The 27,571-nt window shown below is 50.8% G+C and overlaps 1 protein-coding gene across 1 annotated transcript; it reads right to left on the reverse strand.

The window, feature by feature from the left end:
- On the reverse strand, nucleotides 1–27,571 carry LOC101942192 (butyrophilin subfamily 1 member A1-like). The gene is made up of 14 exons (XM_065564566.1): nucleotides 26,876–27,571; nucleotides 25,928–26,044; nucleotides 24,055–24,402; nucleotides 21,678–21,959; nucleotides 20,101–20,205; nucleotides 15,700–15,720; nucleotides 13,744–13,764; nucleotides 13,295–13,315; nucleotides 11,895–11,915; nucleotides 11,438–11,458; nucleotides 4,818–4,838; nucleotides 4,360–4,380; nucleotides 3,593–3,625; nucleotides 1–1,222 (listed from the first exon to the last, which is right to left on the reverse strand). The coding sequence occupies exons 1-14, from the start codon at nucleotides 26,925–26,927 to the stop codon at nucleotides 708–710; spliced, it is 1,599 nt and encodes a 532-aa protein (XP_065420638.1). The 5' UTR covers nucleotides 26,928–27,571; the 3' UTR covers nucleotides 1–707.

A 27,571-nucleotide genomic window follows, 5' to 3' on the forward strand; every position in this document is an offset into this window, starting at 1 on the left:
TTGTTTGTAATGTTTTATTTACAGTAAGTAACTAGAGGTGCTAAGTAAACAGAGCCGAGAAGGAGCCTTAATAACCACAGCATGGCAAGGAGATTCCCCAGCTACTGAGAACAGTTTTCTTAATGGCACTAAAATAGCACCAATGTCCAGGAATTAATATAGAGAATTAATGAGATACAGTCTCACTTTCAGTAACATGGTGTTTCCATCAATCTGCACCTCTTACCCATCCCCCATCCTGTGTGTGTGTTTGACCATTACAGTGTTACCAGTTGTCCTGACGTGACTTTGGCCCCTGCGGCAGGAGCTCTGGCTGGGAGACCCCAGTGAGATCTAATCCCACAGATCTGTACAAAACGCTCCCAGCTGCTGTTTCTCCCCAACCCCCCAAACCCTGATTGATTCATTCTGTGTCCCTGCCACCCCCACGTCTGCCTGTCCCCAGCCCGGCTGTTAGTTCTGCCCCCTGCCCAGCCCCCATCTCTGCCCCTCAGGGACCCTCTGCTCCTCCTGCAGCCCCAGGGGTTCTTCCCCCTCCCCCTCCCATCCCTGGGGCTGAAGGGAAGGGAAGGGAAGGGGAGGGGCTTCCACAGGTGATAGAGATGAGGAGCCAGGGGCTGGGTAGATGGGAGTCCTCCACAGTCATAGAGACTGGGGTGTGTCAGGCTAGAGAGACTGATTTCTGGTCCCCCCCTCTGCTGCATGTCTCAGGGACACAGGCTGAGCTGGGATCCCGGCCACACCCGGAGCCAGGGTCGGATTCTCTCCCCAGGGACTGAGCCTGGCGGGAAAGTGAAGATCGGGGCCTCGTCACCAGCATCGATAAATGTCACCTGCCCCCGGTCACAGTCCAGACAAACCCGGATCCTGCTGGGGTCCCGGGGCAGGAGCAGGGGGGTCTCAGGGGAGGTGAGAGCCCAGAATTGATCCCAGCCCTGCTTCACAGCCCAGATCCCCCCCTCAGGGCTGAGGCTGATCTGTCCCTTCCTCCTCACAGACTCTCTGGCCACCCCCACAGCCCAGAATTGCCCACCCCCCACCTCCACCTCCCAGCAATGTCTCCCCGAGGTGAATCCATCACAGCTCAGCACACAGCGCTCAGTGTCAAATCTCTCAGGGTTGTCGGGCAGATCCTGCCGTGTGTCTCCCCGTCTCACACTTTTCCGATCCTCAGACAGGATGAGTTCGGGATGAGCCGTGTCTGGATCCAGAGTCACATTCGCTGGGGAGAGAGAATCAGAGCATGAGGGGCAGAGCTGGGCCCTGGGGGAGGGTTTGATGGTGACAGTGACAGAATCTGCCCCAGCTGGGGAGTGACTCAGAGAATCTCCTTCCTCCAGGATTTACCCGTCAGCTCTGAGATCTCAGCACAGAGCTGGGGAGAGTCACTCACTGGCAGAGATGGGTCAGTGACAGGGTGAAAGTATCAGGTGGGCCAGGCCTGGGACTCAGAATCTTTCCCCTCCTGCCCCCACCTCTCCCCGGGGAGGGGACTAGAGACTCTGGGAGCCCCAGCAGATGGTAAAACTCAGTGAACATTGACAGAGCTCCCCTCCCCCTCCCACCTTAAATCTCTCTGTGTCCCAGCTGCCCCTGTGCTGGACTTTGCTATGGGGACTCCCCACCACACCTGGCCTGCTCCGAAATGTCACAGCTGGGACTGCAACAGGCCAAATGGTACCAGGACTGAACCTGCCCAGAATGTCACTGCTGGGCAGCAGTCGCAGCACAAAGTACATTATCCTGGGGCAGGGACTGAGGGGCTAAACAAAGGAAGCGGGTTCATGGTGGAAGCTACGAGTGTGAGGGGAGCCAGGACAGATTAAGGTTTTGTGGGGCCATGGGCCACAGCAAGTGAGGGCCCCTCCCCACCCCTTCTGCCTGCAGAACCCCCCCTACTCCTGTTGGGAAATTACCCCGCACCCTGATGCCATTCCATGGCTGGAGTTCTGGGCGAATGGGGGAGTGGGGCAAGCCCCCGAGCCCTGACCCCACTCTCTGGCAGGAGCACTGGGCAGGCAGAGCGGGTTGGGGCACAGAGACGCCCATTTTTCCGGAGCCCCTGGGCACAGGCCCCATTGTCCCAGTGGCAGATCCGCCACTAGGGAGGAGGTACAGAATAGGTGGCTGGTGGAAAGAGGGAGAGGGTCATGCTAGTGATGGGGAGACTAAAGTGATGTCCTGTTTACCAGAGACAAGACTATGCTGGGGTCATGGTGGATGGAGAGAGGAGAAAACAGACAAGCTCACACAGGGCCGGCTTTAGCAAGAACGGGGCCCAATTCCTGGGGCCGGGGCTTGCTGCAAGCCCCGCCCCCAGGAATGGAGCCATGCTCCAGCCGGAGCTCCAGCTGAGGTTGCGGAGGTTGGGTCCGGCCTGGAGCCAGTCGGCGACCGGAGCCACGCCGCGGGGGCCGGGCCGGTCCCGAGCCGAGCCGAGCCGCGCCGGGCCGCGGGGGCCGGTCCGGTCCGGTCCTGAGCTGAGCCGCGCCGGGCCACAGGGGCCGTGCCGGTCCCGAGCCGTGCCGCGGGGGCCGTGCCGCGGGGACCGGGCCGGTCCCGAGCTGAGCTGCGCCGCGCCAGGCCGTGGGGGCCGGGCCGGTCCCGAGCTGAGCCGCGCCGCTGGGGCTGGGCCCGAGCCGAGCCAGACCCGAGCCGTGCCGCAGGGGCCGGGCCAGAGCCAAGCCGAGCCGCGGGGGCCGCAGCTGAGCCGGGCCGGCGCGCTTGGCTGGAACTGGGGCCGGAGGGAGCTGCTCGGCCGGAGCTGGACTGGGCCGCGCCGCACCCCCCCGCTACCCCAGGTTACCTGGTGCTGCCTGCCTGCCCCTGCTTCTTTTCAGACTTTCCGCGAACCTCTGATTCGCGGGAAGTAGGGGAGTGGGAGGAGCAGGGGGAGGAGCGTTCAGGGGAGGGGAGGAGGGGGAAATGAGCTGGGGGCGGGGTGGAGAGCTGCGGCGCGGGGCCCTCTTAGCGCGGGGCCCAATTCAGCTGAATCAGCTGGATCGGCCTAAAGCCGGCCCTGAGCTCACAGTGTTGATCACAGGAGCTTCCCAGATCTGTATAATGGAGCCAGGGGAGCCCCTGTCTGTGATCAAGGCTCTGTTCCTCTGCTTGAGACTGGAGCAAGGGTCTCACACACAGTCCCTGATCACCCCGTCAGTGTGGGGTGACTGCAGAGCTCCTGGCTTTCTTCAGAGGGGAAAAAATGAAGAAAGAAACAAAGGGACACTGGAGATCGGACATCAGCGCAGGAAGATAGAACAAACTCCCCCTGGAGAAGTGGCTGCGGAGGTGCATGTCCCACTGGTTCTGTGCATTGGGTGGCAGCTGCTGTCACACATCTCTGCAGGGTGCAGTGCATATGCGGGCCGTGAAGAGGCAGGAAGAGTAGATGCAATATGCTATAGATTCATTATGGTGTGGTAGGACATAGGCACAAACCCCGTCTCACCTTGTGATGTGCCGTGAAATGAAGGGTGCTGGGGAGGTCTGCCCTGAACTATCGCCTCTACTCCCACATAGAAAGAAAAAGAGGCACATTGCCTCATCGGAACAAATATTTGGACATTGATAAAATATAATCTTTAATTACCTTCTTCTATAGGTGCCACAGATCTTCTCCACCCTAAAACCAGCCACATAATTAGAGATGAGAGCAGATCTGAACATGTATTGCATGATTCAATATTGTACAAACTAATACACTGAGGGAAAAAGAAAGTTATAAGTTCATCACAACCTCCACTGGACTGCATGAGTGTTTCTCTCCCAGGGTGGATCTTCACTGCAGTTAGCTCAGGATCTTATCTGGCTGTTGCCCCAACCTGTTTAATGTGCCAGCACAAAAAATCTGACTCAAGTTTGGTGGTGCTTTGCACCCAGGTTAGCTGGCAAGACTTTGGGTATAGGCTGTAGCCCAGGTACCACTTTAATTCAGGTTGGTTACATGCCCACTTTGCAGTGTGAAGGGAGGTTAATCATCTCAGGTGCTGATAGTCCACCAGTGCCTTCGCACAATTCCTCCTGGGCCATATTTTTTTGCCCATTACCTACTCTACTACTGTATTGCTTATCAATTTTTAAAATTAGCTTTTAGTGTGAAATTCATCCAGTTTAGTCTTTCCCCACATTTTATAAAGTTATATTAACAAACAAACCCCCAAAGAATGATGATGATGATGATGATGATGATAATAATAATAAAAAAGCAAACAAACTAACTACAAATGTTTCCTATTGCCACAATTTTAAAATTTAAATTTAAAAGCAAACAACCCCACCACAATTAAACAAACAGCCACATGAGAGTCCAAACTGGTACAAAAAGTTTCTTTTCAGAGGAAGAATAATGATACTTACTTATCTCGTTATCTCGTTTCTCTGAAAATGAAAGAGAAATAAATGGTATTTTTTAGGCATTTCCCTTTTCTTATGTTTTATTTCTCTTGATCATCAATATGACAGAAAAGGCTGAGAGAAATCAACATCTTCTTCAGGACATCAGACAAGAGGTCCAGTGGTCCCTTCTGCTCTTAAACTCTGTGACTCTATTGCTTATCAGTTTTTCAAATTAGCTTTTGGTATGAAATCTCTCCACTTTAGTGGTTCCCCACATTTGATACAATTACACTAACCCTTCCACAAAAGAATAAGAATAAAAAGCAAGTAAACAAAAAAAAGAGGTTTCATATTACAACAAAATTGTAGAAGTTAAATTTTACAGCGAACTCCACAATATTTAAACAAACTGCCACATGAAGATCCAATTACAAAAAAAAAAAAAAAATCCTTTTCAGAGGATGGAGAATGACACTTACCAATTTCTATATCTCGTTTGCCTAAAAATTCAAACAGACACAAAATGTTTGTTAGGTGTTTTGCTTTTCTTAAGTTTTATTTCTCTTTATCATCACTATGCCAGTTAAGACAGATTACTTCTATTCTTCAGGAAATCAGACAAGACCAGTGGTGCCCAAACTTTTCCCATCACTCCCCTCTTGAGTAATGGAATCTGTCTGTGCCCCCCCCCCATTACTGCCCAGTTGGCTCAGCAGTGGCTCTTGGGCTGAAGGCAGAGCTGGGTGCAGAACTGGGGATGGGGGAGGAGCTGGGGCTAGAGGCAGAGCTGGCCTGGGGGAGGAGAGGGAATTTGGTAGGAACTGGCCTGGGGGCGGAGCAAGGGGAGGACTGGAACTGTGGCAGAGCCACAGCTTGATGGGGGGTTAGGGGGCAGAGCACAGCTGCAGATGGGATTGGATCTGGGCTGTGGGCAGAGCGGGGCTGGGTGGGGCTCCCTCCCCTCTCCCCATGGGGGCTGGCAGGGACCCTGCCTTGCACCTGCTCAGGGCCAGATGAAGAAAGGGGCTTTAGGGGCTGCAGCCCAGGGCCCCAGGCAAACGGGGGCCCCGCAAAAAGATCTCCAGACCACCAAGAGTGCAGATATTTTTGTGAGGCCCCCTTAGCCCGGGGCCGTGGGCTGCAGCCACTAAAGCCCCTGCATTCTAGCCCAGCCTGGCATTGGCGGGGAGGTGATCTGCTCGCTGGCATGCCATTCTCCACTCCCACGCTGGACTGGAGCTGCGAGTGTCGGGAAGCTCAGTCCGCGCGCTTCCTTCACTTGCAGGCGCCGCCTCAACAGCTTGCATTGGCCAGGAGTCACAGCCAATGGGAGCTGTGGGGGGCGGTGCCTGCATGCGACCATAGGACAGCGCACGGAGCCACCTGCCCCGCCTCCCTGGGGCCTGCGCCACCAAAAGGGAGCTGTCCCAGATAAGCGCCCCAAACCACAGCCCCCTGTCCCAGTCCTGAGCCCCCTCCTGCACCCTAACTCCCTCCGAGAACCCGCACCCCCAGCCTCCTGCCCTGAGCCCCCTCCAACACTCTAACTCCCTCCCAGACCCCACCCCCACCCCAACCCTGAGCCCCCTCCCATACTCTAACTCCCTCCCTGACCCCACACCCCCAACCTCCTGCCCTGAGCCCTCTCCCAGCCCAATCATAGAATCATAGAATATCAGAGTTGGAAGGGACCTCAAGAGGTCATCTAGTCCAACCCCCTGCTCAAAGCAGGACCAATTCCCAGCTAAATCATCCCAGCCAGGGCTTTGTCAAGCCGGGCCTTAAAAACCTCCAAGGAAGGAGACTCCACCACCTCCCTAGGTAACGCATTCCAGTGTTTCACCACCCTCCTAGTGAAATAGTTTTTCCTGATATCCAACCTGGACCTCCCCCACTGCAACTTGAGACCATTGCTCCTTGTTCTGTCATCTGCCACCACTGAGAACAGCCGAGCTCCATCCTCTTTGGAACCCCCCTTCAGGTAGTTGAAGGCTGCTATCAAATCCCCCCTCATTCTTCTCTTCTGGAGACTAAACAATCCCAGTTCCCTCAGCCTCTCCTCATAGGCTTGGTACCACCTGGAGCCCCCCCTGCATCCGAAACAGGGCCGGCTCTAGGTTTTTTGCCGCCCCAAGCAAAAAAAATTTTGGCTGCCCCCCACCCCAGCCCTGGGCTCTCCCCCCACACCAGTGCCCTCCCACACCCCCTGTCCTGGGCTCTCTCTTCCCCCCACATTTGCCGGGTGCTCCCCCCCCAAATGTGACCTCCTCGTTCACCACAGCAATTCCCATTTACACTTGCAGTGGGGATCACACTGTTTCTCCTATTTTTATTACACTTTAGTATAAATCTCACCCCCCCGTCCCCCACAACCCCATCTTTAGTGCTCCAAATGCACATGGAAGGCATAGGGACTAACCCTGAAACCTTGTACCCTGAAAGGGATGGGGAGCTAGTAAAGAGGGTTCAGGCAGAGGTGCGGGTGTGGGGGCGCTTGGGGACTCTACACTGGGAGAGAGGCGGGGTGTGATGTACTCGCGGAGGAGGGTGGAGGATTAGAGGGGGTATCAGGAGGGTTGCGGGATGAGAGGTGCAGGAGAAGGGGAGGTGCGGGAGGAGAGGGCTGGGGGAGGGTACAAGGGGAGAGGTGTGGGTGAAGGGAGAGTACAAGGGGAAGGGGTGCGGTGAAGGAACAATGGGGGGAAGTACAAGTGGAGGGGCTGCGAGCGGGATGGGGGGAGCAAGGACTGAGAGGGGCAGGCACTGACAGCTGCTTCCCCAGCCCCGTGCAGGCAGAGCCGAGAGGACAGACACTGACCCCCAGGTGCCCGAGCTGTGGGGGTCCCCCGGCAGGGCAGTATCCCCCGCTGCCCCGCTCGGAGCCAGGCTCTGCCTCTCCCCGCCCAGGGCAGGCAGCGCGGGGCTGAGGCGGGGGAGGTGCGCGGTGGGCTGGGTCCGGGGGCAGAAGGGGGCGGCGGCAGCTCCCTGGCAGCTCGGGCTGCCCAGCCACTCGCCCTGTCAGTACGCGAGCCGGGATCCGCACCCCCTGCCCAGCCCGGCGGCGCCTGCCCAGCCCCCTCGGGCGGGGAAACGCCGCGCCGCCCGGGGGAGACTCAGAGCAGCAGCAGGACCCCTCCCCCCTCCCTGCATCCCGGGCCCCACCTCCCTCCCTCCCTCCCCGGCTCCTCACCCCCAGGCTGGGCTGCAGTTCAGGCTGCCCGGCCGCTGGAGAGCCGGAGCATCATCCCCCAGAGCTGAGCCCCTCTCGCCGCCGCAGCCGGGCTCAGCTCCGGGGATGACACTCCGGCTCTCCAGCGGCCGGGCAGCCTGAACTGCCGTCCAGCCTGTGCGACTCCGGCTGCCATGAGCGCCATCTAGTGACTGCAGCCAGAACTGCAGCGTCAGGTCCAGCGCAGCCTGAAAGCCTCAGCTGATAGGGAACAGCTTGGTTCAGGGCCGGCTCCCGGCTTTTTGCGCTCCTAGGCGGGGAAAAGGGGGGGGGAGGGGCTGGAGTGCCGCCCCTTGGAAAGTGCTGCCCCAAGCACATGCTTGGAGCGCTGGTGCCTAGAGCCGGCCCTGCATCCAGTCCGGAGCGGAGAGAAGCTCAGAGCCCTGATCCCGTCCTGGGCTTGCAGCGCTTCTGTTCATAACCACAGGCGACGCTGCTGGAAACAATGAATCAGCGCGGGGCCAGGAGCTGGTTATATTCAAGACTGGAACCTCCTCCTCTTGAGTGGGAACTGACGCACACACCCTGTTCCCCTCCCCCACCCCAGCAATTTCCCAGCTCCTCCCTCCTGGAGCCTGCCCAGTCTGCAGTTCCCTGGGGATTTCTCCCTGCTGCGCCTGGCTTCCCTGCTGCTGTTTCTCGAAGAACCAGCCACTCCCTGGCTCTGGGCCCTGCCTCCTCACTGGCCCGGGACGGGGATGTGCAGCGGGGAGGGAGTTCCTAGCGTAGCAGGTTCCTCACAATCAGGACCAGCTCTAGCTTTTTTTTGCCACCCCAAGCAAAAAAAAAATTTGGCTGCCCCCCGCCCCAGCCCTAGGCTCTCCCCCCCCATCAGTGCCCTCCCCCACCCACAGCCGCCCCAGCCCTGAGATCTCTCTTCCCCCCACACACACCCCCTGCCACCCCAGCCCTGGGATCTCTCTTCCCCCCCCGCACCCGCACCCCCTGCTGCCCCAGCCCTGGGCTCCCCTCCCCAAACGTGACCTCCTCGTTCACCACGGCAATCCCTGTTTACACTTGCAGTAGGGATCAAACCATTTCTCCTATTTTTATTTCACTTTAGTATAAATCTCGCCCCCGCAACCCCATCTTTAGTGCTCCAAATGCACATAGAAGGCAAAGGGACTAACCCTCAAACCTTGTACCCAGAAAGGGATGGGGAGCTAGTAAAGAGGGTTCAGGCAGAGGAGCGGGTGTGGGGGCGCTTGGGGGCTCTACACTGGCAGAGAGGCGGGGTGTGATGTACTCGCGGAAGCGGGTGGAGGAGGAGAGGGGGTATCAGGAGGGTTGTGGGAGAAGAGGTGTGGGGAAGGGGGGAGGAGAGGGCTGGGGAGGGTACAAGGGGAGACGTGTGGGTGAAGGGAGAGTACAAGGGGAAGGGGTGCGGCGAAGGAGCGATGGGGGAAGGTACAAGTGGAGGGGCTGCGAGCGGGATGAGGGGTGCAAGGGCTGAGAGGGGCAGGCGCTGACAGCTGCTTCCCCAGCCCCATGCAGGCAGAGCTGAGAGGACAGACACTGAACCCCAGGTGCCTGAGCCGCAGGGATCCCCCGGCAGGGCAGTATCCCCCGCTGCCCTGCTCGGAGCCAGGCTCTGCCTCTCCCTGCCCAGGGCAGGCAGCGTGGGGCTGAGGCTGGGGGAGGTGCGCAGTGGGCTGGGTCCGGGGGCAGGAGGGGGTGGCAGCACTAGTGTAGCTAGTCGGGTGCAGGGGAAGCAGCTGCTTACCCTCATCACATTTTTCAAAAGCTGAGCCTAAAAGGGCCCTGCAGCTGTGCACCCTTCCCCTAGCTCATGTCCCCCTCCTCCCCTCCCCTGAACGCTCCTCCCCCCTGCTCCTCCCCCTCCCTTGCTTCCCACGAATCACATGTTCGCAGGAAGACTGAAAACAAGCAGGGGCAGGCCGGCAGCAGCAGGTAAGCTGGGGCAGTGGGGGGGGACACGAGAAGGAGGGCTCCGGGGAGGTGCGGCGCGGCCCAGTCCAGCCCTAGCCGAGCGGCTCCCTCTGGCCCCGGGCCAAGCGGCTCCGGCCGGCCCCAGCGGCCCCGGCTCAGCTCGGGCCCTGGGGCGCTGGCCCGGTCCCAGCCCCAGCAGCTCCGGCCAAGCGCACCGGCCTGCTCCCGGCCCTGGCGGCTCCGGTCCGGCTCGGCCCCGACCACGGAGGCTCCGGACTGGCTCGGTGCTGGCCCCAGCCCTGGCGGCTCCGGCCAAGCGTGCCGGCCTGCTCCCGGCCCTGGCGGCTCCGGTCCGGCTCGGCTCCGGCCCGGCCCGGCGTTGGCCTCAGGATGACAGCCCCAGTTCCGGACCTGGCCGAGCGGCACCGGCCGAGCACCCCTAGCCCCAGCGGTTCGGGCCCCAGGGCGGCGGCCCCGGTTCCCGGAACGCAGCCGGAGCGGTGCGGCTTTCCCCCCTCCTCTGCCATGAGGAGCCCTCCGGCCTCCCCGAAGGCTGTGCCTCCTGATCCGCCGTGAGGAGCCGCCAGCCCCAGCTAGGCCTCGCCACCAGCCCGACGCGGCCCCCTCTCCCCAGACCGAGCCCCTCCGAGTGGGGGGTGCAGCATGGCCACAGCGTGGCCGGAGGAGCCAGTGGGGGGGAGGCGCTGAGCAGCCGGAGGAGGAGCCAAGGGGAGCAACTTTTTTAGGTTTGCTCCCCCTGCACTTAGGACCTGGCTACGCCACTGGGCGGCAGCAGCTCCCTGGCAGCTCGGGCTGCCCAGCCACTCGCCCTGTCAGCGCGCGAGCCGGGATCCGCGCCCCCTGCCCAGCCCGGCAGCGCCTGCACAGCCCCCTCGGGCGGGGAAACGCCGCGCCGCCCTGGGGAGACTCAGAGCAGCAGCGGCGGCAGGACCCCTCCCCCCTCCCTGCATCCGGGCCCCACTTCCCTCCCCCCTCCCCGGCTCCTCACCCCCAGGCTGGGCTGCAGTTCAGGCTGCCCGGCCGCTGGAGAGCCGGAGCATCATCCCCCGGAGCTGAGCCCCTCTCGCCGCCGCAGCCGGGCTCAGCTCCGGGGATGACGCTCCGGCTCTCCAGCGGCCGGGCAGCCTGAACTGCCGTCCAGCCTGTGCGACTCCGGCTGCCGTGAGCGCCATCTAGCGACTGCAGCCAGAACTGCAGTGTCAGTTCCAACTCAGCCTGAAAGCCTCAGCTGACAGGGAACATCTTGGTTCAGGGCCGGCTCCCGGCTTTTTGCGCCCCAAGGGAAAAAAGCGGGGGGGCTGGAGTGCCGCCCCTTGGAAAGTGCCACCCCAAGCACATGCTTGGAGCGCTGGTGCCTAGAGCCAGCCCTGATCCGAAAGCCCTCATCCCCATCCATACCCCAGAGCCTACACACCAAGTTGGAGCCCTCACCCTCTTCCACACCCACCCTCTGCCCCAATCCACCACCACCTCCAGCATTCTGAATCACACATTTTTGGCTCTATCCCGGAGCCTAGGGGGCCCCACAAACTCAAATAGTCCTGGGCCCCCAGAAGAGTTAATCCAGCCCTGCGCCCGCTTGAACATTCCTCCACATGCCCCAGGGGCCTGCCCCACAGTCTGCAGACCTCTGGACTAGAGGATCCAGTCATCCCTTCTGGTCTTAAACACTATGACTCTATAACTGTATTGCTTATCAATTTTTCAAATTAACTTTTGGTGTGAAATTCATCCAGTTTAGTCTTTCCCCACATTTTATAAAGCTATATTAAAGTTGATTCCCCACACACGTTACCAAAAGACTGATAATAATAACAAAGTAAGCAAACAAAAAAGGTTTCCTACTGTAGCAATTTTAAGTTAAATTTAAAATCAAACACTCCACCACTGCTACACAAACTCCCACACTAGAATCCAAACTGGTACGAAAAGTTTCTTGTCATAGGAAGGATTACTTACTTATTTCTTTATCTCGTTTCTCTAAAAATTAAAGAGAAATAAACCGATATTATTGTTAGGTGTTTCCCTTTCCTTAGATTTTATTTTTCTTTATCATCAATATGACAGTGAAGGCTGAGAGAAATCAACCTCCTTTTCAGGATATCAAACAAAAGGATCCAGGGCTCTCTTCTGGTCTTAAACTCTGTGACTCTATTGCTTATCAGTTTTTCAAATTAGATTTTGGTGTGAAATCTACCAGATTTAGCGCTTCCCCACATTTTATACAATTACATTAAAGCCCACAAGAAAGAATAATAATAAAAAGCAAGTAAACAAACAAGGGGTTTCGTATTGCAACAAAATTGTAAAAGTTAAATTTAATATTAAACAACTCCAAATCATTTCAACAAACTCCCACATGAAGATCCACTTATAAAAAAAAAATCCTTGTCAGAGGAAGGATAATGACACTTACCAATTTCTATATCTTGTTTGCCTAAAAATTAAACAGAAATACCCAGATTGTTTGTTAGAAATAAAACAAGAAAAGGGAAACTCCTCTTTATCATCGATATGACAGTTAAGACTCAAACTCCTCTTACGGAGATCAGACTAGACTAGGGTTACCATATTTCAGCAAGCAAAAAAGAGGACAGGCGGAGCCCCGCCCCTGTCCTGTCCTGGCCCCGCCCCTGCCCCACCCACTTCCCGCCCCCCTCAGAACTCCCAACCCTCCCCCCCCCCGCTCCTTGTCCCCTGACTGCCCCCTCCTGGGACCCCTGCCCCTAACTGCCCCCCCAAGACTTCACCCCCTACCTAAGCCTCCCTGCCTCTTGTCCCCTGACTGCCCCCTCCTGAGACCCTCCCCCGCATCCTAACTGGCCACCTAGGACCCTACCCCCTACCTGTGCCCTGACTGCTCCAACCCTTATCCACACCCCCACCCCCAGACAGACCCCTGGGACTCCCACGCCCCATCCAACCACTCCCCACCCCCTGACAGCCCCCCCGCAGAACTCCCGACCCAGCTAAACCCCTCTGCTCCCTGTCCCATTGACTGCTCCGATCCCTCTCCCCACACCTGCCCCCTGACAGCCCCCCCCAGAACTCCCAACCCCCCCCCGCTCCTTGTCCCCTGACTGCCCCCTCCTAAGGGAGGAGCTGGAAATAAAGGTGGAGCTGGGCTGGGGGTGGCGAGGGATTGAGGGCAGAGTTGGGGTGGAAGCAGGGCAGGCGGGGGAGTGGAGCTGCAATTGGGGTGGGAGCTGGGCTGGGGGAAAAGTGGAGCAGGGGCTGGGGAAGAGCAGGAGGTGGAGTGGAGCTGCAGCTGGGGCCAGACCTGGGCTGGGGGTGGAGCAGGGGACCGAGCGAAGCTGGGATGGGATTGGAGCTGGAGTTCGGGCAGAGAGGGGCAGGGTGGCACTACCTCCCCATGCCCCATGGCAGCTCCCTAGGGCCCTGCCATGTACCCCCTCCCCGTAACGTTCCTTCGTGCACTCCTAGCAGGGCACACCCACAGCTTTTGGAACACTGGACAAGAGGAGCCAGTCATTCTTTCTGATCTTAAACTCTGTGATTCTATTATTATATTGCTTATCAATTTTTCAAATTAGCTTTTAGTGTGAAATTCATCCACTTTAGTCTTTCTCCACAATTCATGAAGTTTCATTCAAAAACCCTACAAACACCATGAAAAGAATGATAATAACTATAATGAAAAGCATGAAGCAAACAAATGAAAAAGGTTCTCTACTGCAACAATTTTAAGACTTAAATTTAAAAGCAAACACATCCATCACAATTAAACAAGATCCCACATGAGACTCCAAACTGGTACAAAAAGTTTCTTTTCAGAGGAAGAATAATGATACTTACTTATCTCGTTATCTCGTTTCTCTGAAAATGAAAGAGAAATAAATGGTATTTTTTAGGCATTTCCCTTTTCTTATGTTTTATTTCTCTTGATCATCAATATGACAGAAAAGGCTGAGAGAAATCAACATCTTCAGGACATCAGACAGGAGGATCCAGTGGTCCCTTCTGATCTTAAACTCTGTGACTCTATTGCATATCAGTTTTTCAAATTAGTTTTGGTATGAAATCTCTCCACTTTAGTGTTTCCCCACATTTGATACAATTACACTAACCCTTCCACAAAAGAATAAGAATAAAAAGCAAGTAAACAAAAAAAGAGGTTTCATATTACAACAAAATTGTAGAAGTTAAATTTTACAGCGAACTCCACAATATTTAAACAAACTGCCACATGAAGATCCAATTACAAAAAAAAAAATCCTTTTCAGAGGATGGAGAATGACACTTACCAATTTCTATATCTCGTTTGCCTAAAAATTCAAACAGACAGACACAAAATGTTTGTTAGGTGTTTTGCTTTTCTTAAGTTTTATTTCTCTTTATCATCACTATGCCAGTTAAGACAGATTACTTCTATTCTTCAGGAAATCAGACAAGACCAGTGGTGCCCAAACTTTTCCCATCACTCCCCTCTTGAGTAATGGAATCTATCTGTGCCCCCCCACCCCATTACTACACAGTTGGCTCAGCAGTGGCTCTTGGGTGAAGGCGGAGCTGGGTGCAGAACTGGGGATGGGGGAGGAGTTGGGGCTAGAGGCAGAGCTGGCTTGGGGGAGGAGAGGGAATTTGGTAGGAACTGGCCTGGGGGCGGAGCAAGGAGAGGACTGGAACTGTGGCATGAGCCACAGCTTGATGGGGGGTTAGGGGGCGGAGCACAGCTGCAGATAGGATTGGATCTGGGTTGGGGGCAGAGCGGGGCTGGGTGGGGCTTCCTCCCTTCTCCCCATGGGGGCTGGCAGGGACCCTGCCTTGCACCTGCTCAGGGCCGGATTAAGAAAGGGGCTTTAGTGGCTGCAGCCCAGGGCCCAAGGCAAACGGGGGCCCCACAAAAAGATCTCCAGACCACCAAAAGTGCAGATATTTTTGCGGGGCCCCCTTAGCCCGGGGCTGTGGGCTGCAGCCACTAAAGTCCCTGCATTCTAGCCCAGCCTGGCATTGGCAGGGAGGTGGATCTGCGCACTGGCATGCCATTCTCCACTCCCACGCTGGGCTGGAGCTGCGAGTGCCGGGAAGCTCTGTCCGCGTGCTTCCTTCAGTTGCAGGCGCCGCCCCCACAGCTTGCATTGGCCAGGAATCACAGCCAATGGGAGCTGTGGGGGGCGGTGCCTGCATGCGAGCACAGGACAGTGCAGGGAGCCACCTGCCCCCCCTCCCTGGGGCCTGCGCCACCAAAAGGGAGCTGTCCCAGGTAAGCGCCCTAAACCACAGCCCCCTGTCCCAGCCCTGAGCCCCCTCCTGCACCCTAACTCCCTCTGAGAACCTGCACCCCCAACCTCCTGCCCTGAGCCCCCTCCCATGATCTTCCAAGGGAGAGGTTGTCACAGGAGGGGGCAGCGACCAGGAGGAAGGCTGCTGGAACTCAGGGGAGCTGATTCTTGCAACAGAGCCACTTGGAGGAAGACAACTTACTTAGGGTATTCTGTGGGGCTGGGGAGGGGAAGCTACAACCTTTGTTGGAAAAATTCCAAACCCTAATGGGCTGCCCTGTCCCTTCCACAAAGAAGCAGGCACCAACAGGCACCAGGTCCCCACCCCTGCTAATCTCCTGGGGTGCCCTGAGCCCCTCCCCGCCATCAGCTGACAGGGGCGGGGGGGGGGGAAGTCAGCTGTGTGCAGTCCGGTCTGACAGCCGGCTCTTACCAGAGAGCCGCACTGGCCCACATCGGCCCACTTTCACTTCTGTGTCCATTGATATGGGGACTAAGGCCCAGACAGCTAAGCAACACCCATACTTTATGTCGCCTAGCCTGCCCAGAGAGCAAACAGACTTTTCCCCCCATTGGGCAACAATGCCCATATAGCAGAAACTGAGGTACACACAGGTTTCATAAAAATATTGCAGAAAATTCCCACTTCATCACACCTTCCTGAACAAGCCAGACCTCTGTAGATTCTTTTGAAAGACTCTGAGACTGAGGGCTTATCTGTGCTGAAAACTTACATCCCTCAGACATGTAGCTATGTAAATCCAACCCCCTATTTGGAAGGACTTTTAAGGGGAATGGGTCTCTGGAAACATCCAAACAGGCCCTAAAATGGTCCAACCTATTACACACACATCAACCCTCCTCAACCCGACAAACACAGAGAAGTAAAAATAAATCAGAGAAAACAACAAATCTATATACAGCTGTGTGTCTGTGGTCAACAATTGTATTTGTGGAAAAAGGGACATTGAAACTTACCAACTTCTTCAGTAAGTTTCTCTGAAAAGTACAGAAATAAATATAAATTATTCTCATTGCCTTGCTTTATGAAACAGAGTTAAAAGGCTACATCCTATAGGTACAAAACTCATTAGGAGCATGGAGGGAAAAGTCCAATTTATTTGGAAATTGGGCTGGTATTTTTTATGGATGAAGTTCAGCAGGGCATGGACAGCTGTGTCTGAGTTATATGATCATGGGTATGGTTTTTACTGATTTACAACAGGGGCATGTCTATACGGCCTATCACTGTAATGTCGAGGTGCATTACACTTTATTAGCAAAAAAACAAAAAAGAGAGAGAGAGAGAGCGAGAGAGATGAGGTGAAATATGAGAGGCTCGGCTTTGCAGAACCGTCTCTCAAGTGGGACCAGAGACAGAAAGCAATAGCTGCCTGAGAACTGGGAAGAGAGGGAGATGGAGGACCAAGCAGAACAGAGACGTATCTGCTATGATCCGATTCCGTTCTATTGTCTCAGACTCTCCTCTGCACCTCTGCCCCCACCCTCTATCAATACATTCACATCCATTCTTCTTTATTTAAGACCAGGTCAGCAGATCACACATTCTTTTCATGTTGTTAAATCCCTAAATTGCCCTTATTTATTTATTAGAAAAAAACCTTTATTTACAGTGTAAGCAGAGTCAGGATGAGCTCTACCCTGACATCTGGTGGTGAATTATGGCGAGTGTGGAAAAGAACTCCAGGGGCTGATCTGGTTTGCATAGGCACACCCACTCGCCTGGCATGAAACAACAGCAACTCAAAGTGGTTACTTTGGCTGGTGTGGGATCCCCAGTTTCTCTATTATTGGGGCAGGAAGAATAAAGTTTTGTTACCCTGATTCTGTGAATCAAGGCCAGTGGAACTGTTGTATGACAGAAGGACTGAGTGAGTCCTTCCCCATTACCTAAGTAGCACTTGCTTGACAAGGGGCATGGGTTACAAAACCCAGTGAATTGAGAGAGGAGGGGGACAGCTTTCTGGCTCTTTGAGCTGTGGTCCAAGTGTTAGTAGTCTCTTGGTCTATCCAAGGCTGTGATCAAGTGTCTTGATGTTTTTGGTCTTTTGGCCTCGGGATGAAAACCTTGCCTTTGCTTCTGGGACCTTGAAGTGAAAAAATTCTCTAATTTATATCTGATGGTATGGGCCCTCTTTGAGGGTTTGAAACACCAATTGCACTACCTCCTCTCTCCACTGTTGAATGTCAGAGCTAACTTTGATTCCGTTAGGAGTCTAATGGAGTTACAGGCTGCTTAACTGAGTTCACTTTGGGCCAATAGTGCACCAGCACTGGGGCTCCCCTACTACTAAGAGCTGAAATCACTAAGAGCTAAAGCTATTTAAGAGCTGAGATCACTGAGACTGTATTAACTAGTGGGGGAGCCTGAAGCTATATTGCTAAGCTTAGTGGGGGGGAGCGGAGCGGCTCACAGGTTGGGGAGCGGAGCGGAGCGGAGCAGCTGCCAGAGCAGTTCATGGGACGGCAGGAGTGGGACTGTGGGTGGAGTGGAGCAGTCAGTGGTGAAGGCTGCGGTGGAACCCCACGGAGAAGCAGCCGGTTGACCTCAGATCATGTAAGGTGCCCCTTAACACCCTGCTCACCCCACCCCCTTTTGAACTCTGGGGCTGCACTGATCAGGGACAGAAACTTTGGGGGGGTTGTCGGACTCTTGGGACTTTTGTGATTCTTGGGTTGCTGGACCCAAGAGACTTTGGGGTTATTGGACTTTTGGGACTTTGGTGATCCTTGGGTTGCTGGACCCAAGAGACTTTGGGGTTGTTGGACTTTTGCGACTTTGGTTCTTGAAACCAGCAACCCAAGAATCACCAAAGAGAAAGGACACAGCCCAATTTGCTGGGGTGGGGTTTTGCTCATGACGCCTGTTTGTGTTGTTTTTCCGATTTAATGCTGATGTCGTTTACCTCATGTTATTAAACATTTTCTGTTACACTCAGACTCCGTGCTACCCCTGCTTCTGCTTTCCCTGCCAGCTCAGGACTCCAGCACCCTGTCTTGCTGAGCCAGACACTCCCGTCTGGCTCCAGACAGACCCAGGGTCTGAATCACTTGTCCCAAAGCTGCAAGTTTACCTGAAAACAGCTTGCAGTAGCGTGCTTGTCTTTAGCACTCAGATGCCCAACTCCCAATGGGGTCTAAACCCAGATAAATCCGTTTTACCCTGCATAAAGTTTATGCAGGGCAAACTCATAAATTGTTCACCCTCTATAACACTGATAGAGAGATATGCACAGTTGTTTGCTCCCCCAGGTATTAATACATACTCTGAGTGAATTACTAAATAGAAGGTGATTTTATTAAATACAGACAGTAGGATTTAAGTGGTTCAAAGTAGTAACAGACAGAACAAAGTAAGTCACAAGCAAAATAAAATAAAATGCGCAAATCTATGCCTAATCAAACTGAATACAGATAATCTCACCCTCAGAGATGCTTCAGTAAGTTTTTCTCAGACTGGACACCTTCCAGGCCTGGGCACAATTCTTTCCCCTGGTACAGCTCTTGTTGCAGCTCAGGTGGTAGCTAGGGGATTCTTCATGATGGCTTCTCCCTCTCTCTGTTCTCTTCCCCCCTTTATATATCTTTTGCATAAGGCGGGAACTCTTTGTCTCTCTGGGTTTCCACCCCCCCTCACTGGAAAAGCACCAGGTTAAAGATGGATTCCAGTTCAGGTGACATGATCACATGTCACTGCAAGACTTCATTACTCACTTGCCAGCACACACATATACAGGAAGACTCACAGGTAAATACAGCCATCTGCAGACAATGGGAGTCATCAAGATTCCAAACCATCATTAATGGTCCACACTTTACACAATTACAATAGGCCCTCAGAGTTACATTTTATATTTCTAGTTTTAGATACAAGAGTGGTACATTTATACAAATCAGATGATCACACTCAGTAGATTATAAGCTTTGTAATGATACCTTACAAGAGACCTTTTGCATGAGGCATATCCCAGTTACTTACATTCACTTATTACCGTATTTTCTCTAAAACTATCTCAGTTACATTATATTGACTTATTATCAAGTTTTTATAAAACCATATAGACTGCACAACGTCACAGCCTCCTCCTGAACTTACTGCCAGAGACTTGGACACTGACCATGGCGGAGGCAGTATACCTAAAATTCGTTTTTGGGCTCCCCTATGGGGCAGACACTCCTGTGTCCCCCAAAAGGGAAAGAGACCCTGACCCAGCTGTAGGCTCACAGCTTCCAGCTATGAGGGACCTTTCGCTGGCCAGCAAAATCCCCCCCCTTTCACTCAGGTTGGGTTTGCTTCCAGCTAGAGTCCTTGGGGTTTGTTCCCACCGCAGCAGTCACCAGGACCCCAACTTCCAGCTCCAGGATACATGTCTCTGTGCACCTGTTCCACTCCATTACAGCCAGGTCATGCTTCTGGGTCTTAATTGCTTTGTCTCTTAAGTCCAGGCTGGTGGGCAGCCTTTTCTTTTTCCAGGTCAGGCTTTCCCCAGGCAAATTGTACATCAATTTCCATTTATCTTCCCTTGAGACCATCACTTGATAAGCTGGGATACCACAGAGAACACCCTCCTGCCAGAACAGGCACCCCTCCACTCCTGTCTTGCTAAATTAGACACCCCAGTCAGCTTCAGCACAGACAGAGGTTGGGCCACACCCATCTGCAGTTCACTGAAACTGAGATGCACTGAGCTCAGGGGCTTCTTAGTTAACAGAGACATTCCCAGTGCCCATTGTTCAGTCTTTCTGGGCAATTTGCAACTTGTGTACTTTTAGCTTCTTTTGATCTTCATTCTTACTTATTTTGCTTCCTTTTCTGTCCCTACTTCCCTTTCCCGAAATAAGCAAACAGAAAATAACAAACCAGTAACCACTTTGTCTGTTCTCCAGCCACCACACTTAAAACTCACTTAAAATCACTACCGGTATCTCAAAGCAATCAGCTGTGCACAGACCCTGCTCGACTACGCCACTGTGACGGGTTGGATCACAGAAACCCCCTTGGGAGCTGCCACCCGATGTGCAAAGACTACCCCTGCTTCTGTTTTTCCTGCCAGCTCAGGACTCCAGCACCCTGTCTTGCTGAGCCAGACACTGCCGTTTGGCTTCAGACACAGATCCAGAGTCTGAATCTCCTGTCCCAAAGCTGCAAGTTTACGCTTGCGGGAGGGGAAGTATTGCCTCCTAGAGGCGCCCAGGGGGTGGTATGTAATTGTCCCAGGTCACTGGGTGGGGGCTCGAGCCGGTTTTGCATTGCGTTATTGAAACAGAACCCCTAGATACAGAACCCGGCCCTTGTTGCTGCCAACTTAGATGGGCAGAAGGGTTACATTTCAGTATATTTCTCCCTCTGATATTTACCTTTCATTTTAAACAGATAAACAGCGAGGCCAATGAAACCAAACAAAACCACCAGGATCACACTCAGAGCCACCATCCAGGGATTCACCCTCGGGAAAAAGGAATCTGAAAAACAAAACACCCAGGGCTTGCCTTAGTTTGGAAGTGGTGACTAAAAGCAGATTTTTTTTCATACAAATACATAAATAGTGCCCAGCAGGAATTGCGTGAGCTAAGAGTGAAAGAATGGCCATGTCTACACTACACAAAAGATCAGAAACTGTTTTTAAATACGGCTCCAATCAACACAGCTTTACCACTGATTTATCCTTGAAAACTCAGCCCTGATTTGATTCATTGCTATTCAGAGGGCCACAGAGATCAGAGGCAAATTCTCAGCTCATAAAACCCCATTGACTCTAACAGGGTTATACCAGAAAAGAATTTGGCTCTTAGCAGTAAGCAATATTCAGAAACTGCCAGTTTAATTAGCATATTTTTGAAAAATCCACAGTTACCCCCTAATATTGGGAAAAAACATAATCATAATTGTCTGCACACTTGTGCAGCAAATTAACTAATTTCCATTTGCTGTTCTTGTTTTCACAGTGATTTGGTCATCTAAACAGGATGGAATTTTCAAATGTGCCTAATGTCTTTTCCGCACATGGTATGTGCTCTGATTTAGTGAACCGGGGGCAACCCTCTTATGGGGTCATTCTTCAATTGGTTCAAGAGTTGACAACGTAGGAGCATTGCACCAATTTAAATAAATTGATGAACAAAACCTTAAACCATAAATCAGCTTCTTAGTGCTCTATCTCCATTTAGCTGAAGTCGATAAGGAACTGATTGAAGCTAAATCTATTTAGGGCACTCTGAAACTTATACAAGAAGTGTTCACACAAGCGGGTGTCATCCATTAACTAGTTAATCAGTACATCCTTTGTGTGTAGACAAGGGGTAAAATGAGTCCTTTTGTGGATCCGGCCAAAAGTAAATTAAGGAGCGCAAATCCCATTGAATGTCAGTAAAAACAACATCACATGACTTAGGTGACATTTCACAAAAGTAATGAAGTTGGTGAAGTGAACAGATCACTAGAGCCCTGTGTGGATACAAAATTGGTATCCGCATCCAATCTGCAATCCCCCAAAATGAGGATATCTGCGGATATAAAGCAGATATCTGGGGGTTTACAGGGCTCTACAGATCACAGTCAAGCCAGAGTACAAAATTTACCACATTCAAAAAAACCATTAAGGTGAATTTAAGGTTACAGGAACCTGCTGCATCGGTGGATTGAGTGAAAGTTCCCTCTCAAAAAGGTTGGAGTGTGTGTGTGTGTGTGCGCACTAGAATATGAGGAAAGTCGAATTTAAAATTAAATTTACATGAAATTCAAAATGTTCATAGTCTGAATACTCACAATTAAGGGAATCAAATTGCTTAAAATGTAATCCTGTAAAGACACTATCTTCTGTGTTTGTGCATGGATTATGAAATATCCACCACAGATGTTTCAGTTCTTTTCTTCCTATGTTTTGTTTCGTTTCTAGTGGTGGTGAGTTCAGTGTGGGATTTGGATGGTAACTGACCTGCTATATAAACTGCTGATTCCTTTTCTTGATTGAGAACGGTGTTCCTGAGGCAACAAGACAAGTTTTGGTTTGAATGTTCTTTTACAATGAGAGCAGTTTCTGTTTCAAACAGGCCGTTATCCCCTTGGGATGTTGTTTCAGAGAGTGATGGTAAATGTTGCCCATTGAGATCTTTCCACAGCACTTCAGGCTCTGGGTACCAACCAGCTGATTGACAAACCACCCGAATCCCTCCATCTTGGTGACCCTCCACAGAGATAAGAGGAGCAGAGCCCAGACCTAAGGGGAAATACATAAAGGTGTCAATTCCATTTGTTAATAAAGCAGAAGGGACAGTTTGTGAATCCCTTACTCACACTAAACAGCACTAATTCATGCGGGTAGTCAGTAGAAGGGATAAATGAATACTGGAATGTCTGAAATCCCAATACTCATGGACACACACAAATTTGAACAAATATTTAAAATAGTTTCACTGAGTCAGTGGGACATATTGTCATCTCAACACAGGCGTAACTGAGTGCTGACACCTTTGGAGATATTACAATGTAGATAACTGAATAGGATCTGAACTTTAGAAAATCTGATCATTAGGGAATTGGATAGATATATTTATTTTTAAAAAATCTAATTGGTTCATGGTGAAAGTGTTAAAGCAGCAGGGGAAAAATGCTCAGTCTTGTCTAAGAGTGATAAATGCATAATTTCCCCTCCCCACTAGGACACTCTGCACTCCATATCCACCACAGTAATATGATTATGGTAAATTATGTTGCATCTTGTACAAGAAGTATCAAGTAAGGTGTCAATGTAAAAGTTATGATTGGCTGAATGTTTATCGTATTTGTATGCCTGTATCATTTTTGTATCTGGAGTTATTAATATTGACTATGCATCTGTATTTCAAATGTGCTTGTTCTGGGTAACACACACAACTAGCCTTTCAGGTACAACAGTGAAGAAGCTAGACAGTGCTAATGGCCCATCAGCGAAAACAATGGGCCATGGAAAAGTCTTGTCCTCACTGGGGGACACTTCAGACAGCCTATGGATAATGGCTGCCATGACTCATCAAGCATTCAGGGGCATGTGACTAGACCCATGATACTGAATTCCATTTTGACACCTGTATTTTCCCACAAACTAGGCTGGGAACTTGGCTTGGAACAAAGGGGTTCCCGCTGTATGAAAGAAACTGTAAAAGGGGGAAGTGACATCACCAATGGGCCTCACTTGCCCCACAACTCAACACTTGGATATACCTCTGGAAGAGCACAGACTTTGAACTGGGGAAGTGATGGTCCCAGGTTGGAAAGATGGAAACCCTGCCTGTGTATGAAACATCTATAAACTGCTTGTACTATCTAACAGGGTGAGACACTTTTTGATTCAAATCCTTTGTGGTATATTAAGCTTAGATTGGGTTTTTGTTTATTTGCTTAATAATCAACTTTGATCTCTTTGCTATCACTTATAATCACTTAAAATCTATCTTTCTGTAGTTAATAAATATATTTTATATATTTTTTACCTAAAATAGTGTCGTTTGAGTGAAGTCTCAGCTCAGTTAACAAAGGTTTTTGTGTATATTCCTCTCCAAATCGAGGAAGGGGCGAAGAGGGTAATTGTAATAATCTTTACTGGTCAGGGTTTTGACCAGGGCAGGATGGTACAGCTCCAGGGTCCTAGGCTGGGGAGCTGGGGGGTGTTTTGGCTGAAGCCTTGCTATTGTTGGTTCATGAGTGCCTGGCCAGATGCATTCATGCACAAAGATGGGTGTGGTCCCTGCCTGTGGAGGTTGGTGTGAGTGCAAGTGTGGAGGGCTTTGCAGCTTGTCACAACATCATAGTGCAAGAGGGAACCCAGACTGGTGAGACAGAGGGATCAGCTGTACACCAGTTACAAATGGTACCCCGGCGGAAGCCATCACACCCACCACCACCATCATACAGTCTCAATAAATAAGAACACTGCATTTGATTTTAACTACACCCATGAGTAACAACCAACAGTGAACCAATGAGAAAGCTATAAAAGTCTGTCAATCCCACCTTAGCCACACATCCTAGAAATGACTGCAGAGCAACTGGAAGGCCATATTTGTCCAGAAGTCTTTTCCTTCTTAACTAAAGAACGCTTTAGGGTCAGTTGAGACTGGGCAAGAAAGTGCCTTAGTCATCCTAAAAATGTTTTTAATAACATGTTGGGAAAGTTTTCAGCATATTTTCCCTAGTATGAAAGTGGCTGTTTGCTGAAAGTTAAGATACACTGTGTTATTGCAAAATATTTCACAAGCAGGGAGTCACAGCTGTTGTAATAGGAAAGAACAAAGCCTGCAGACCACACACAGCTAAAACTGACACAAACCACTGACCTGCTACCCGCAGTTCCAATATAGTTTCTTCGTAAAAAGTACCATCTCGAACAAAGCAGTGGTATTCTCCTTCATCAGAACGTCTGATATTGAGAATCCTCAAGGGAACATTTCCATCTGTGAGTCCAGCTTTCAAAAGCTCCGTCCTTCCCTGATATTCTGGCATCTGCTCTTCATACTGATCCTTCCCATCACGATACAGGTGCACAAAGGATAAATACTCAGATCGGAACCATCTCACCTCCATGTTTGCAGCGCTCATCCGGGGGGACAGGTGACAGGGTAACACAGTTTCCTGACCCAGGATGGCAGCGACAGGGTCAGGGGGTCCAATCACTGTGAACTTTGCTGGAAAATGCACCAGGACAGCAAAAACAATAATAACAAGGTTGGGGAGACAGAGAACTGGGAATGGATGTGCTCGGTGTATAGTTGAGACAAGCTATTCAATAGCTCATTTTTCTAAGTGCTCTCAAATTGACAGGCTTACTGACATTGGCATGAGATTTGCTGGGCCTCAGCAGGAACAAGGATAGGGTTGGTGGGCCATATTTGGTGTTCTTCCACCAAGGTGCTCCTGAGATAAAGGCCTGTTGCTCTAGGCAATTGTTGTACTATTGTGGTTCAATATTTCATATAATCAAGAGACCAAATAACCAAACTTGCCAAATTTATTGCCTAAGGACAAAACAGTACACTATGAAAAGGAGACATACATATCCTCCTTTTGGAAAGCAATTCTTACCTTGCAGTGTGCTCACCTTACACAGAAAGTGTGCTTCAAAAATACAACACCCAAACCACTGATATTTATACCATGGTTGTTTGCAAGTGAAAAGGCACTTTATACATCACCCCATCCAACCCCCCCCCCCCTTTAACTTGTTCTGTACATTCCTTATCGCTGTTTTGGACAGAACATTCCAAACCAGGTGGGGGTAGACGTACATCCCAGCCAGTGCTAGGACAAGTCATTCATGTCTCTTGGCTTTGATAGGCTTCCTAATTTCTATTGTGAACACTAACTTAACTTTAGTCAAGTTTGGTGGGATATTTGATATGGGTGAACAGAATTGTTAGAAGAGCATAATATATTCAGTTAATTTCCCAACACTATATGTAAAGAGAGAATTACTCTGCATATAATACCTAATAATAAGGTGGTGTATACTATACCTAACATATATGTATTAACTAACAGGCCCAATAAAAAAGTCACATGACATCAAATATTCTAGTTCTTATTATATTTTTGTGCACATGTGGGGCACTAACTATGGCTCTGATCTTTGTTATATCTCAAATCCTCTAAGATAAAGTACATAAATTATAAATTATTATTAGCAACAGAGAGTCCTGTGGCACCTTTAAGACTAACAGAAGTATTGGAGCATAAGCTTTTGTGCGTGAATACCCACTTCATCAGACGCATGTGCATGCTTATGCTCCCATGAAAGCTTATGCTCCAATACATCTGTTAGTCTTAAAGGTGCCACAGGACTCTCTGTTGCTTTTTACAGATCCAGACTAACACGGCTACCCCTCTGATACTTGACATGAATTATTATTGTTATTATTAAACTCTTCAACAAGTGCCCAGCCAATGCTCTGGACATCCTTGACAATCTTTTCAAAAGACTTATGTGAAGAAACAGACCTGTACCCTATCCCGGGAGCAAATAAAATAACCCAGCAGCAGCAGGAGCAACACACTCAGAGCAAACAATGGATAATGAAGGTGCTGATCTTGCTGTGGGGTGAAGTTTATACACTGTGAGTAGTTCCAGTCACTTTGAGTTGTGTATGTTGTTAAGACACTTCAGGGGCTTAAATAAATCCTCAAAGAAACAGTAGACACAGGACGGATTCCTACCTGATTCCATCCTGTGAACATAACAAGTAAGGAAGAAAATGATGAACCCAGGGAGAGAGGAGCTGGTTCTGGAGCTGTAGCAGAATGACAAAACCTTCATCTGCACTGTAACTTGATCTAGACAACAGGAAGAAGGAGGAAAGAAAACTCATCATAGTGAACATAACACTGAGACTAACATAAAATCATTAAAGTCAAACATTAAAGAGGACACATTAAATAAAAAAGGAATAAATGCATTATAAAGTGAACTCTTTCATCTTATGTAGATAGAATAGCCATTTAATTAAATTGAATATGCGTTTCCTTTTTGAGTCTGCTTTTGTCCCATCCCTACAAAATCCACAGTGAAAAAAGTCATATCAGTGTAGAAGTTGGTAATAATTCCATCAGTGGAGAAAAAAGTTTTAAGGAATGAGAAACAGTGTGTATATGAGAGAGAGGGAGAGAGAGAGATTCTTTGTTTTTGTTTGTTTGTTTTTTACCCATTTATTTTCTTTTAACACATCAGAGGCAAAATGATTCAGTCCCATAAACAGAATTATTAAGTAACAGAGATAACAGAGAAAGAGGATGCCCATAAAGTTGTATTTGCGAGAGTTTGCAACTTTTCCAAACAGAAATATACAGTAAGTTAATTCATAGCAAGACTCCCATAGAATGAATTGAGAGCAGGATCAGGTCCAGTTTTCCTGAATAAAATATAAAGAGGAAAGACAAAAAAATCTGAAATCAAATAACCACACTAGTCTGATGTCAAATTCCAATGAAAGGAGAGGAAAAAATAACTCAGATAAAATTTTGAATATATAGTTCAAAAGCAAAGTTTATATTCAGAGTTAGATACTGGATCATTCTGCAGCTATTTATTCACCCAAAGAATAAATGTCTCCGAGGAGATATCAAAGAGCAATGGAGATTGTATTCAAGTGACAGAAGGTCACCTACCTGATGAATCTTGGAAATCATCTTTGGAACAGTTTTGAGCTCTCCCTGGCATTTCCAGGTTTTCTACAATCCTCAGCCATTCTCCTCTGGTTTGTTTACATTTTCGGTGATGATCTCAGGCCAAATTAATTAATGAGAAATTACAGAGACGAGGGGCTGAATCCCAGGCTTTGCTTCCAAATTTCTGCCAAAATGGTGTCTCTTTTTCGTCAGGCGTGCAACATGTCTCTCTCGATGCCTTCACCACCCTAGAAAGCGAAAGTAGGAAGGAACTCGAATGCTGTGGGGATCTCAGTTCCTTCACACCCGCATTGCAGTCTGGGAGTTAAGGATCCTCTCCCAAAGAAGTCCACCTAGGAGCCCAGCGTTGACTCAGATATATCCAAGTGCCCCAATCTGGCTGAAGACAATGAGAATTTCGAAGAGACTTGGCTTCCTGCGCCTCCAGAGCTGCTACATGCGGTACCGGATTTACGATGGCGCTGGGCCCACGCACAGCAGGGCCCCCCCCGGCCGGCCACTTCTGCTGCAGCCCAGCGATCACAGTGCTGGCTCTGCTCTCCAGCCCCTTCCCCTAGGATCCGGACTTCTCACTCGCTCCTCCTCTCGTCTCCGCCCCTCTCCCCTCCCTCACTGGCAAGCAGCCTGCGGGGGAGGGAGAGGAGCCCTCAGCCACTTCCCTGCTGCTCCTGCGGG

The sequence above is a fragment of the Chrysemys picta genome, chromosome 12, assembly GCF_011386835.1.
Source record: "Chrysemys picta bellii isolate R12L10 chromosome 12, ASM1138683v2, whole genome shotgun sequence".
NCBI lineage: Eukaryota > Metazoa > Chordata > Testudines > Emydidae > Chrysemys > Chrysemys picta.

Coding starts and splice junctions, on each gene's coding strand:
- LOC101942192 (XM_065564566.1), bottom strand. CDS start 26,927: ATGCCAGGGAGAGCTCAAAACTGTTCCAAAGATGATTTCCAAGATTCA. Junction 24,403..25,927: donor TGTTCACAGGATGGAATCAG/GTAGGAATCCGT, acceptor TGCATTTTCCAG/CAAAGTTCACAGTGATTGGA. Junction 1,223..3,592: donor TGTGGCACCTATAGAAGAAG/GTAATTAAAGAT, acceptor CTCTCTCCCCAG/CGAATGTGACTCTGGATCCA.